The 14,250-nt window shown below is 45.3% G+C and overlaps 1 protein-coding gene across 4 annotated transcripts in view; it reads left to right on the top strand.

Moving 5' to 3' along the window:
- The window catches only part of DNAH8 (dynein axonemal heavy chain 8), a 1,091,167-nt gene that overhangs the window by 219,854 nt on the left and 857,063 nt on the right, over window positions 1–14,250 (top strand). For all 4 annotated transcript variants that reach the window (XM_075598772.1, XM_075598771.1, XM_075598773.1 and 1 more), the window contains one exon: window positions 9,369–9,515. In XM_075598772.1, coding sequence (XP_075454887.1) covers window positions 9,369–9,515 — 147 coding nt within the window. The remainder of the gene's footprint in view (window positions 1–9,368; window positions 9,516–14,250) is intronic.

The raw sequence follows: 14,250 nt of genomic DNA, 5'->3' as shown, positions 1-14,250 counted from the left end.
CCCGACAGAGGGAGAGCTGCACGATTGTCGGGAAATAATATCACAGGAAACTCTTGTGAGACCAGGTCTAACAGACATCCCCCTAATTAACCCACAGTGGGATCTGTTTGTTGATGGATCTTGATTAAAAAAAAACTAGACTATTTGGAGCTCCCCAAGCACAAATATATCAGTTTTACGGTACCACTTAGTGGTGAAATAATTAATAGCAGTAAACTCAATATGTACAAATAAATAAAAGAAAATAAATAAATAAAAAACATATAGAATGTTAAAAATATTAGACAACCGTTATGATCACTCAACCTCTAAAAGGAACAGCCACATTTCTCCAGGACTACAGATGCAGAAAGATGAGGGAGTAGATTCGTAACAGTGGACCACTATGGGTTGGTAGTTTTCCTTGTAGTCACTTGTTACTACAATAGTGAGTAAAGGTAGGTAGAGTAGCGTTTTAAGCCGGAGAAGATAGAGGATTAATGGTGCAGTAGGTTTAAAAAGATTTTTAATACACAATGCACACAGCAACAAAGAATCCCGTCATGGGCACTCACATTTGTATGTGCCCTATGGGCGTATAATGATATCTTTGCTTGATACTGACAGACTCTTGTCCTCTGACACTGGATCACAGTGTGCGTTGTTGCTGAGTGGATTCGCCTTGTGTCCCACTGATGACCGCTGGGAGTGACCCTCTGCTTGCCACAATGCACCGACATCACTGGGTTCCGCTCCTGTCGGTTTTTTCTTCCTTCTTTCACTCAACACATTTCGCTAGTCTTGATCTAGCTTCGTCAGGAGTGTAATGAAGTCTACTCTACCTATGGTTGATATAGTCTAAGTCCTCCTATTGGCTCATGTGGAAACTTAGATTAAAAATGTCAATGGCTGATTCGCCAAACCGGAACATACATTGCTAGTTCTAATGCGACCGGATGGTAATGAAAATAATACAAGTTTTTTAATACAAAAATCTTTTCAAAAATACTTAAAGCATAAATATCAAATATATAATGTCATAATCTCACAAAATAAAATAGACCGCTCCATAATCTTATTCAGACGAGCAGATTCGTCAAAATCCTATTGTAGACAGCTAGGAACTTCATAAACCATCGGTGAAAAATGTCAATGGCTGGTTCGCCAAACCGGACATTGAATAACCATAAATTGTTACTTCTAGTGCGACCGGATGGTAATAAAAGATAATTCAAATCTTTTAATACAAAAAACTATTTTTAAAAATACTTAAAACATAAACAGCAAATATATAATGTAGTCTTACATAATAAAATACAGTACTCGAATAGACTGCTCCTTAAGCTTATTCAGGGGAGCAGATTCGTCAAAAACCTATTGGAGACAGCTAGGAACGAACTTCATAAACGATCGGTTACAGTCTATCCTAATAATCTCACTTAAGTACATGTTTCTTTAGCACTAAAGTTGTGGGTTTTCAAGTTGAGCCAATGGCACTCCCCACAAAAGAAGAGGAAAAAGAAAACAGCCTTTTGGTGGCCCGGCATGCAGAGGGATATCAAGAAGTTCGTCGCTGCATGCTCAACATGTGCTCGTAATAAGACTCCCCGGAACAAACCACCAGGACTTCTTTGACCTCTTCCCACCTCGAACTGTCCATTGACCAACTTTTCCATGGACTTCATAGTGGAATTACCCAGTTCCAAAGGGATGAACACATCTTGGTTGTGGTGGACCGCTTCTCCAAGCAAACTCACTTTATTCTGTTGAAGGGTCTTCCCAACGCTTCCAAACTGACAGACGTCTTTATTAAGGAAATTTTTCGTCTCCATGGTGTTCCAAAGGTCAAAGTTTCCGATCAAGGATCACAACTCATTTCTAAGTTTTGGCGCTCTTTCTCTCAGCAATTAGGGATCTCACTTAATTTCTCCTTGGGTTACCACCCCCAGACCAACAGTCAGACGGAGAGAACAAACCAGTCACTAGAGCAGTACTTTCAATGCTTTGTCTCAGACACCCAGGATTACTGGACTGACCTTCTGCCCTGGGCCTAGTTCATGCACAATATTCAGCGCAGTGAATCCACTATGGAGTCACCCTTCTTCGTCAACTATGGGTTTCACCCATCTTTTCTTCCCATGTTACACCCAGATCTGGGGTGCTGGCAGCAGACAACAGACTACGTTTTTTGCAGAACTCTTGGAAGAGAATTCAAGAGAATCTTAGGAGGGCAACTTCCAGATGGAAGATGCAAGCAGATCGTCATCAACGGGAGATTCCAGAATACAGCCCGGGAGAAAAAATATATGCCTCAAGGACCCTACTCTCAAATTGGCACCGAGGTTCATTGGACCTTTTACCATCGTGGAAAAAGTCAACCAAGTAGCATACCGCTTTCGCCTCCCCTCCTCTATGATAATTCCATTGGTGTTCCACACCTCACTTCTTAAATCGGGTATCCAGGACCATCGTTCCCCCGCTTCGCCCTCGTCTCTGGGACCTCTCCTCGTGGAGGGCCAACAGGAGTTCGACGTGCAATCCTTGTTGGACTCCAGGATCATGTACTGAGAGAAAAGGAAACCTAGTGAGTGACCACTTAATCACAGTTGTGTAATGTGGTTGTATTAAAACACTTTATTGTCATCAAACGAATATAAAATATAGGGATTTAAAAATAAACAGCATATACCGTAACTGTAATCAAATTGCCATAGCTATAAGAGCTATGTTGATTGTACATATGGGAGATAAGACGAGAGTCAAATTCTCAATGCTGTACAAAACAGCCTAATAGGAATAGGGGTTAATATTGGTCACTGCTACGTATTCACTGCCTAGGTGGCCAGAGATGGGTGAAATAAACCCAAATAGCTGAAGGCTAATAGAACTGACCAACCTACTAATGCCCTAACTGGTAGTAGGTGCAAGTAGAACCTCAAAATGTAAAAGGAGGTAATACAATAAAGTACACCTTGCAGAGATTATCCCTTTTAGGGGGGAAGGGGCACATAGCCGATAATCCGTCAAAGGGATTAACTACTGCATATGGTAATTGTAGGGGGGCAAAGAATACAAATAGAGATCCCCAGGGATCTGAAAGAGTCACCTATATTTGGAGACAATAGGTGTCTTACATATAATGTACTAGTATCCCTGTATGAGGAATGAGTGTCAGTTGCATATTTAGTAGCCCAATAAACATGAACAGTTATGCTGTGAGTGGGGTAGTGACATCACCCAACCGATCGCCGGAGCGCACTAGCCCGATATAGCGGGGGGTGCTATGCTATGGGGTTAATGGTAATTAATCTCCAATCACCCCTCCTTTTACAGCTGAACCCCAACTCAGAATAGGTGGGCTGCTGTATTATGCGGCAATGGTGATATTAGTCCAATCACCCGACTGATCACAGTAATGCAATAGCTCAATGTGAACAGGCTGCTATACTGTGTGATTGATCGTGATTGTATCCGGTCACCCAATCAGACCCAGCTAACTGTGTGTGCCGATCTACAATGAAAAGATTGCCGTGAGTAATTGACTAAACGGCTTCCTGCACAAACCACAGAGGTAGTAACATGCGGTTACAATTGTAGCAAGGTAAGTAACGATGTATAATATGTTCAGTTCCTGCACAGACCACAGAGATGGTAACATGCGGAATGAACACTGTTACAATTGTAGCAAGGTAAGTAACGATGTACAGTATAATGTGTTCAGTTCCTGCGCAAACAGAGCCAAGGGTGATTAACACTGACACTGACTAATACATGCATAGTCCCCTGCATCAGCACTGATCCTTTGTATATCAATGCTGATGTGCTCGAGGACATGCCTAATCTAGTAGCAAATGAGAAATAGAAAACCCCTATTACAGAATGGAGCCTGCGATGTAGGAAGTCACACGCAGGATCGTTGTATAGTAATTGGTAAATGATCGCCGGGACGCCGCAACTATGTTTAAATATCACTTAATGTTGCTGTCATAGAGCAAGAACAACATTTCTGTTTCAACCCCCCCTTTCCTTTGCCGTTTCTGCTTGTCAGGTTCTCATTCCAGCTGCATGTATTTTGCTCTGTGCACTCAAAGTGCTTGTGTGTTAGACACAGTGTTACGACCCCTGTCTCTGCATTATGCCAGTGAGTTGCTACAGCAACCTCAGCCTTTCTGTCAGAATGGGTTAGTCTGCCCTCTCACCCCTCTGCCTTGCTGACAGATGGTCTGTCCCCAGGCTATCTTGCTACCCAGAATACACTGGCACTTCCTTTTCACCCTGGACTCTGAGTTAGCTGCCTATTTGCCTCAGCAAGGCCTTTTTGTTTTACACTGTCTCATCATTGATACACTGCACTTCAAACAGAGAAGCACTCTACCTACATTACATCTACAAGCACCTATCTCCCTGTGATTTTCCCTCAATAAAATTAAGAAAGAGAAAGGGACTTGTTTGTGCTTTGGAAGAGGTGAGACACGAGTTAAGCTTACTGGAACTACTCATACATCATTCGTGACCCTGGTTCCAGGAAAGTTGCAGTCGCAATGATAGCGTCCCGCGTGTGGGGGGAACATTAAGTGATATTCAAACATAGTTGCGGAGTCCCGGCGTTCATTTACCAATTACTATACAACGATCCTGCGTGTGACTTCCTACATCGCAGGCTCCATTCTGTAATAGGGGTTTTCTATTTCTCATTTGCTACTAGATTAGGCATGTCCTCGAGCACATCAGCATTGATATACAAAGGATCAGTGCTGATGTAGGGGACTATGCATGTATTAGTCAGTGTCAGTGTTAATCACCCTTGGCTCTGTTTGCACAGGAACTGAACACATTATACATCGTTATTTACTTTGCTACAATTGTAACAGTGTTCATTCCGCATGTTACCATCTCTGTGGTCTGTGCAGGAACTGAACATATTATACATCGTTACTTACCTTGCTACAATTGTAACCGCATGTTACTACCTCTGTGATTTGTGCAGGAAGCCGTTTAGTCAATTACTCACGGCAATATGTTTTCACTGTAGATCGGCACACACAGTTAGCTGGGTCTGATTGGGTGACCGGATACAATCACGATCAATCACACAGTATAGCAGCCTGTTCACATTGGGCTATTGCATTACTGTGATCAGTCGGGTGATTGGACTAATATCACCATTGCCGCATAATACAGCAGCCCACCTATTCTGAGTTGGGGTCCAGCTGTAAATGGAGGGGTGATTGGATATTAATTACCATTAACCCCATAGCATAGCACCTCCCGCTATATCGGGCTAGTGCGCTCCCGCGATCGGTCGGGTGATGTCACTACCCCACTCACAGCATAACTGTTCATGTTTATTGGGCTACTAAATATGCAACTGAAACTCATTCCTCATACAGGGATACTAGTACATTATATGTAAGACACCTATTGTCTCCAAATATAGGTGACTCTTTCAGATCCCTGGGGATCTCTATTTGTATTCTTTGCCCCCCTACAATTACCATATGCAGTAGTTAATCCCTTTGACGGATTATCGGCTATGTGCCCCTTCCCCCCTCAAAGGGATAATCTCTGCAAGGTGTACTTTATTGTATTACCTCATTTTACATTTTGAGGTTCTACTTGCACCTACTACCAGTTAGGGCATTAGTAGGTTGGTCAGTTCTATTAGCCTTCAGCTATTTGGGTTTATTTCACCCATCTCTGACCACCTAGGCAATGAATACGTAGCAGTGACCAATATTAACCCCTATTCCTATTAGGCTGTTTTGTACAGCATTGAGAATTTGACTCTCATCTTATCTCCCATATGTACAATCAACATAGCTCTTATAGCTATGGCAATTTGATTACAGTTATGGTATATGCTGTTTATTTTTAAATCCCTATATTTTATATTCGTTTGATGACAATAAAGTGTTTTAATACAACCACATTACACAACTGTGATTGAGTGCTCACTCACTAGGTTTCCTTTTCTCTCAGTATATGCCAGTTACCCTACCTAGATAGCACCTCACACCTTCATTCTTAGCTGTGCGGGGGCTCCCTTTTATGTGTGGACTCCAGGATCACCAGAGGATCTCTTCAATACCTGGTACACTGGAAAGGGTTTGGACCAGAAGAATGCTCCTGGATACCTCGGCACCGTCTACATGCCCCCAGGCTCATCCGGCTCTGTGGCGAGGAGAGGGTTAATCAGGCCTAAATAAAGGTATTATACCCGGCTGATTAATCCCAACTCGCATTGGGAATGAAGGGGTTAACAGTGGTTGCACTGCACTGCTGTATTTGCCCTGTCCCAGCCTTCATAACCCCCATTTGCAGGCTATTCCCTGTCTGCTGCAATAGAAGTAAATGCAATATGTGCTATAATCTTTTTAGGCACAAGATGGTGTTGTGTGCGCCAAAGCTAGCGCTGATTGAAGAAGCGTGGCTGCGGTTGAGAGGTCTGTTTGAAGTATGGGTATCCATTTCTATCCATTCGACCTCGTAACCGCAAGTCAATTGAATAAGTGGCTTGCGGTTAGATTTGAAGTGCTTTTACCGATACAATGTATCCGTACCTTTTTCGCCTGCAGAACTTGAAAAGCAGAAAGTCAATGGCCGTGAGAAGTAGGTCAATTGATGTGGGAACTGGGTGAACTTGAGTTCCCACAATAAAGCCGGTTCAATGAAGCAGGCTAACTCGCGAACGGAGGCATCCAGCACCCTGATTTTTGGTGTGCAAGTATAAATAAATAAAAATGCACATACATATAAAAATTACAGTTGTGGGACACCCAGAACATGATGTTTTAATAAAGTGTGTATTACTGTGAATTTAAATGTACAGGCAGGAACTGTTTTCTGTAAGCCCGGGAAGAAATCCTTTGGCATGTAAATATGCTAAGGGTGCATGAGCTGAGGGTATTTTCCTTCCTGCATTTCAAAGTGGGAGCCTCTATGTCTAGGGAAAATGCAGGGATGAAAAGCCTCAGAGATCCAAGGTGTGAAAATGGACGGGATATTGCAAAGTGCCAGATCCCGGCACCCAGCACGAGACATTCGCACCTTGGAGACAAACTCCAGACCCAGGGTCGCCAGGGAAGGGGTGTATTCCAGGTATGCTAAACCGCATGGGTGTGAAGTGAGCACATGCGCTTTGCAGACCGGAAAGCCTTTTTTGCCTGTTTTGCGAACTACAGGCAAATCGGGGATTGGGGGGATAAATGTTCCCACGGCGGGGATTGGGTGTACATGTTAAGGATCGGCTTGTGAACCCTATAACTATGACTGCCAGACTATCCCCAGTGTGATCCAGATACGATTCATGATGTGACTACGCTTTACGCAGGATTTCGTTTAAGTACAGCGGTAGCGGTTCCAGTACGCAAGGGGTTAATCACATCGCAACTAAGAATTTACCCCAAACTTCGGAATTCGTTAGCCGTGGTGGCTCCCGAACTAATTCCTACGAACTTCAACGAAATTCTTTGATTTGGCAAAGTTATTAGATCGGTAACTTGCGATCTAGCCAACTGGACTCTAAACAGAGACTGCATTTCTTGCGCTTTCTTGCAAAGAACATTTTATTTCATTTCCCCATCCCAGTAAGTGTTGTTTTAAGTGTATTCTGAAGTTGTCGTGTGTTTGTCTAGTAAGGAAATAAATCACAATTTATTTTGCCTCCTTGTTGTGTTCAATCGAGAATCCCAAAATATAAGAAGTGTTGATACGTTCTGGTCCACCGTGTCAGGCTCTTCCACTCAAGATGCCCGCGCAAGCTTTCCTTGAGACACCTGGCGGTCGCTCCTGAGAGGTGGGTACTGTCAGTTTCCATGATCTGCGGCGTTCTCGGCGCGGTCTCCACCTACCCAAACCCATGATTAGGTGCCCCGCTTCTCCCTCCGTCTGCGTCTCGTCTCACACATGCTGGTACAAGCCGTCAGCCATGGGGTGCGGGCTGATTCCGCGCTGGAAGTAATATGTCCCTATTGGTCCCTTCTCCAGGCTACGTCTGTGTGGTGATGTCACCAGCGTGCATCGCGCACGCTTTGCGCGGTTGCGCGCGCTGAATCATCTCCCGGGTTCTGGGCTATTCCCCGCACCTGCTGCTGACATCCTACCAGCCAATCTCAGCGAGGAATACTGGTGAGTCTCATCCCAGCCTGCAACTCATTGGACCATCTCCCTTTATATGCTCAGCCAGCCCTCTGGCAAATTGGCTGAGCATAACACTTCATGTGTGCGAAGTGCTGATTGCAATTCCTGCCTCCTTGCATATTGAACCCGTGTCTAGTTTCCAAGTCCTGTCTTGTTTGACCATGGCTTTCTCTGGACTCCGCTCTTGTCTACTCCTGACCCCTGCTTACCAACGACGATCCGCACCTCTCCAACCCCAACTACGGCAAGGTACCCTCGACGATCCTCAACTCTCCAACCCCGACTACGACAAGTATCTGCTACCATTCTGCCCTCTCCAACCCCGACCCGGCTACCACGACCAATCTACACTCCGGTCGTGCCCTTGTGGCTGGAAGTTGGTGTTTTGTCAATCCCCACCTCGTCCCTGCGGTCACGCCCTGTTTGTTGTGAGCTCTCTGTTACACTTCCCCACCATAGTCCAGAAGGCTATCGCGGTGGCGAACATCCTGTGGGAGCGATACTTCGTGCATTATGGCCTGCCAAACCGGCTCCACTTAGATCAAGGCCGGGACTTTGAGAGTATACTCATCCGGGAGTTACTCAACATCCTCAAAAGTCCCAGACAACACCGTACCATCCGGAGGGAGATGCACTACGGGAGCAGTTCAATCGGACACTCGTGGACATGCTTGGGGCTCTGAAAGGAGCGGAAGACGGAGTGGAGTAGGCATGTAGAGGCTCTGGTGCATGAATATAACTGCACCCGCCATGAGTCTACAGGGTACATGCCCTACTTTCTCATGTTTGGGCGAGAAGCTTGGCTTCTGGTAGATGTGCTTCTGAGGGTATCAACTGATGGGGTACCCAATATGACACACTTCCCCTATGTGTAAAGGCATCAAAAGAACCTGCAGCAAGCTTACCAGCTAGCGGAGAAGGCTGCCGCTCACTTTAACACCAATAACAAGAGGCGACGGCTTGTTCATGATCGCTGGAAGTCATCTCAATTTGATTTTTCCAGTGACCATAGCCTGACGTCGCAGTTGCATCGCCGGCACTATAAGCGTAGCCTTAGTGTTGCTACATCTGTATTTTTGGGTAGTCATTTTTAACACATGGAGATATCGCTTTAAAATCTCAGATACATTTTAAAAATCGGTTAGCCACCGTTCTTTTTTTATTTTTAACTTTTAAATGTATAAACAGGAGAAATGTTTCTAGAAGTCTCGCATTTCAATATTTTTACATTTATTTTCTCTGTCTTTCAGGAATGTATCTTTCTATTTAAAGAATATCAGAAGTGTTTTCACAGAACACGGCAACACACTCTAAAGTCTGCGAGGGAAAAACCATGTGAAGTGTCAGAGATGTACATATTTGGAAAATTTGAAGCCTTCTGTAAAAGACTGGAAAAAGTATGATAAACAATTAAGCTAAAAAATGGCTATGAATTTTGGTTTTATGTGTTTACTCTTAGGTCATTTGTGGTATGGTTTCATTTGATCTCTGATAATATTCTTATAGTCTTATACTCTCATAAACTACTGTATGGCATGTGAATAAATAATAGCCATAAACTGTTCACAACCGATTGTGATTGTGAATTAAAACAGTTTTTATTTGTGTAAAATGACAGAGGACAAATATTTTTTTGTTCTCATTAGCTCATTATCGGGATCAGACTAACTGACATTCAGATTTCAGGTATAAATTTGGAGTTCTTGCTTGGAGAGTCAGACATGTTCAACTCTTAAGTATAAGAATACTTTTACATGAAGCAAAATGGAAAAGAATTTCCAAGAGTATTGCTAATATACTGTGCACACAAATTGTTGTAATCAACTGAAAAGGTGTGTGAATAAACTCAAGAAAACATAACATTTAACAGATTAAATTAATTATATAGCACTCAATTGTTGTTATCAATTCAAGTACAATGTACTATATTATGCTCTGTGTATTGTTGTTTTTTTGTGCGGACATATGAACGACTTCCCTGAAGACACGGGATGCTATTGTGATGTCATCCAGTCTTTTTAGAGTATCTTTCGTATCTCTAATTAATGAACAAAGAGTTTTAACATTTTATCGACATATTTACTGATATTTTCTGTGAGGCTTCCAATCCCAAACATTTGCCTTCAATTACAATATTTGTAATTACCCAGTAGCAATATACAATATCATATACCCAGTAGCAATATACAATTTGGGATTTCTAGCACTGTATTGGGTTAATATTAACTACCTGATTGCCTGTGGGTAGACAACACTGGATTCTGGATTCTATCTGGCTCCACTAAAAGGGCGTATTTTCTAGATTATTTTTATTATTATCCTGTTATTCTAGGTAATTGACTAGTTTGACCTAGTCAACTTTCCTGATACACTGATTCATCCTTGCCTATAAACCTCCTTCATCCTCTAATTTTAATTGTTTCCAATTTGAGTTATACAGTATATACAGTATGTTATTTAATCTATTAAATGTTAAGTTTTTTACTTAAGTTTATTCACGCACATTTACAGTTAATTACAATTATTCAGATGTAACTGCTTCCTATTGGCCCGTGTGGCGCGGGAGATTTAAACCCCCAATTTTGTCTCCTGGAAAGGACAGTACTGTCACAATCCCCTCGGGTAGCAGGGAGTGCCTGAATCTGAAATTAACATGGTTCAAATTCATAGACACCCTGCTTTCTATAAATATTAAAGAAGCGGTAGGCAGAACTTTCCTTTTAACATGTATAACAGTCCTGATTAGATAACTTTCAGGGGCCTATTCTATAAACCGCGATAACCCACTTATTGAGGCCTTTTCGGCTAAAATGCCTACTTCTATTCCGTAAGCCTCGATAAATGGGCGATAAAGGCATAAATCGCCCATTTTTGCAGCCATCAAAAAAAATCGTCAGGTCAGCTGCGATAAGCCACTTATCGGCAGGTTCTGAAACTCGTACACCAAAGGATGCTCTTCCCCCTCATTCTCAACTTTATTGAGTACAGCACCAATACCTTAATCGGAGCCATCGGTCTGCACCAAAAATTTATTGGAATAGTCTGGGGCAGCTAGGATGGGTGCACTGGCCAGCGCTGTCTTGAGAGCCTGAAACACTGTTTAACAGGCAGGAGACCAGGCTAACAGCACTGGGAGTCGCTTCTGTATCAGGTCTGTCAAGGGTTTAGCCATGGCGCTGTACTGTGGGACAAACTTCCTATAGAACCCAGCGGTGCCTAAAAAAGCCATAACCTGGCGCATGCGCGACAACGGACTGAATGGCTGCTTGATCATTCAGCTCCGTTTCTAGCCGACACAAATTAATTAATAAATACATCCAAACCTGGCGGATTTCGCCGAAATTTGACCACAACGTACCCGGACACCTCCAGGATGTCTAAAGGGACAAGATCGAAGCGCCCCTCCACAGTAATGACTGACTATTACAGCAAAGGAGATCAGCCACGCGCCCGCAGCCATGAGGGCCCCCCGCCAAGCGGGTCCGACTCAGAGGCAGAGAGGGATGAAGATAGCGGGAACAGAATTATGCGGAGGCGCGATATGCAGGAGTTCTGCACTGATATTAAAAGATGCCTGCAGGCTGAAGTGGCGTCCCTGAGAGCGGACATCAGCAGCATTGGCGACAGAACAGACACCCTGGAGAGGAAGCTGGACACCACAGTAAAGTCCCTCCATAAAACTGACAAACAACTAGCCCAGGTAAAGGACTCTATCCAAGACCTCTTAGACAAACAAGAAGATGCTGAAAACCGAGAGCGTCGGAATAACGTGAGAATTAGAGGGGTCTCCGAAGAAGAACCTGACCCGGAGGATTTCGTGGGCCGGTGGCTAACCCAATTGATGCCGGACAGGACGGCCCAAGAGTTGCATCTGGACCGGTGTCACAGAGCCCTGAGATCCAGGCCGCAGCCGGGAGACCCCCCACGGGATATCATCGCCCGCTTCCATTATTTTAAAATAAAAGAACTATTTACCCAGCTGACCCGCAATAATCCATCTTTTGAATCGCACAAAATTCAAGTTTTCCAAGACATCTCCCCCACAACACTATTAAAAAGAAAACAACTTACCCCAATTACTAAAATCCTCAGAGATGAAGGGGTTAAATACCGCTGGATTTTCCCCTTTGGGCTTCTTGTGTCCAGAAACGGGGCATCTACGACAATAAAAAAAGCTGAAGATGGCGGAGCCTTCCTCACTAAACTGGGCTTACAGGACAAAATTACAGAGGAGGTGGCGGGAAACAGAACAGCGCCGGATCCAATATGGCGGGAGGCGGGAAGATCCAACAAGAAAAATCATGCCCGCAGTCCACGGTAACTGGACTACTAAAGAGACTGGGTTCCCTCATAGTTATTGCTGACTCCCCTCCCTACCCCCCGCTTTCTGTTCGCTAAAACAGTACCCGCAGCAGTCCCGCTGAGACCCCTGTACAGCTAAACCCCCCCACGGCATCCCCCCCAGAGCCCAGAAGAGACAAGGCCCTTTGGTCCGGCTGCAACATCTACCTGATCCCCCGACGGCAGCGGAGAGAGACTGGCATCCATCTTGAATCAGCTCCGGTGCCCAACTGAGGAGGTGCGGCTACGGATGACGTCAACAGGGAGGAGATTGCACCTCGCGCGAGAGGGACGGAGGAGAGATGCCACAACCAAGATGGCGGAGGTCAGGACGGACCGGAAGAGGCGGGACCCGGAAGGCGACCCTGGAGGAGGCCAAGCACTACACGGCGCCGAAAGAGAAAAGGGACACACTTATAGAGCGCACGCAGACGGGGAGGGGCGGGGCCCTAGGAGGGGGGATAAACAAGATAGCACAGAGGGCAACGGAAGCCACCCCACGGGCGGACAACCCACTCACTGACACCCCCGCTCCCGCGGCCGCCCCTGATCCTTGCGCGGACACCCCTGTTGCTCCCACTGGCGTTTCCCTCAATGACACTCCCGCCCCTCTCGCTCTTTGATACCTCTAATCACCGCGCTGATACCCCTACGTCCCCAGATGGCACCCCTCCCGCGGATACCCCTGCGGGCGAGCCCCCTGAGGACATCTCTTAGACATACGGCATACACCCTATTCATGCTGTCACCTCCATAGCAGTAATGGGATCCTGCTAGGGAGGGAGGGAGGGAGATAAAGACGGGAACACCCGCTGCAGCAGGGGCTTACACAGCAATAGAGAGCGGCAAGGGACAGCAATGAAGGTAGCCATAGGCCATCGGGGGGGCGGGAGGTGGAGGCCCCAATACAGAGCTCTGAGAGGGTAAAGTGGAAATAAGAGGCAAAAACAGACAGGAAGACGGGGGATGTTGGGGGGGAGGGGGAAAAAAAAAAAAAAAAAAAAACGGGTAAATAACCACGGGACTCAGCAGAGGACTGGGGCCTAATAGGCAATGCAAGAGGCAAGTCGGAGGGGGGCTACAGAGGAAGGAGGGTCAAGTTGTTGGAAGTTACTGATAGAAGGTCAGAGTTGTAGGTTACATGCAATTTCTTACGTATGCAGGTTGTTTATAGGTCAGGTTTGGACTAACAAAGTTACTAGTTCATCGGCTGAGACGGCGGTCCTACAGTCGTCATGCGTGTCTACCCTTGGGATGGGGCAGTTGCCCTAGAACCCGAGGAAGTCCTGGGGACGAGGCGGGGCAACACGGCCCTTTTCAGGAGGAAAAAGATAGAGGGCGTGTTCCAGAGACCCGTAGTCCCACAGGCAAGGGAGAGACGGCGGTCCTATGCCGCTGATCAATCTCCCCAGTTGATGTATGTTGTTTACATGTTTTTTCTTTTCCCTTATGTGTCCCAAGTACCTACTGTGTCCACCCCCCCCCACACTGTCTCCTCCACGAGTGGCCCCCCGCTGAAGCCCTGCACAGAACTGAGTACTGCAGGGGAACAGAAGCGGCGCCGTAGCGACCCGATACATCCAAGAGCAACACTAGTAAAACAAGGTCAGTTCCCCACAACAACATGCCTCTAACCTTTATATCTCATAACACTAAGGGTCTAAACTCACCATGCAAACGAAGGATAGCACTCACTGACTACAAAAAAAAGGGAGCGGACTTCATCCTACTCCAGGAAACGCACTTCAGTACCTCTAGTGCGCCCAAATATTTTGATAAACAATATAATCA

Source organism: Ascaphus truei, chromosome 4, assembly GCF_040206685.1.
Source record: "Ascaphus truei isolate aAscTru1 chromosome 4, aAscTru1.hap1, whole genome shotgun sequence".
Classification (NCBI taxonomy): domain Eukaryota; kingdom Metazoa; phylum Chordata; class Amphibia; order Anura; family Ascaphidae; genus Ascaphus; species Ascaphus truei.
Note: the sequence above shows the minus strand (reverse complement) of the source record. Positions and strands in the feature narration are given on the sequence as shown.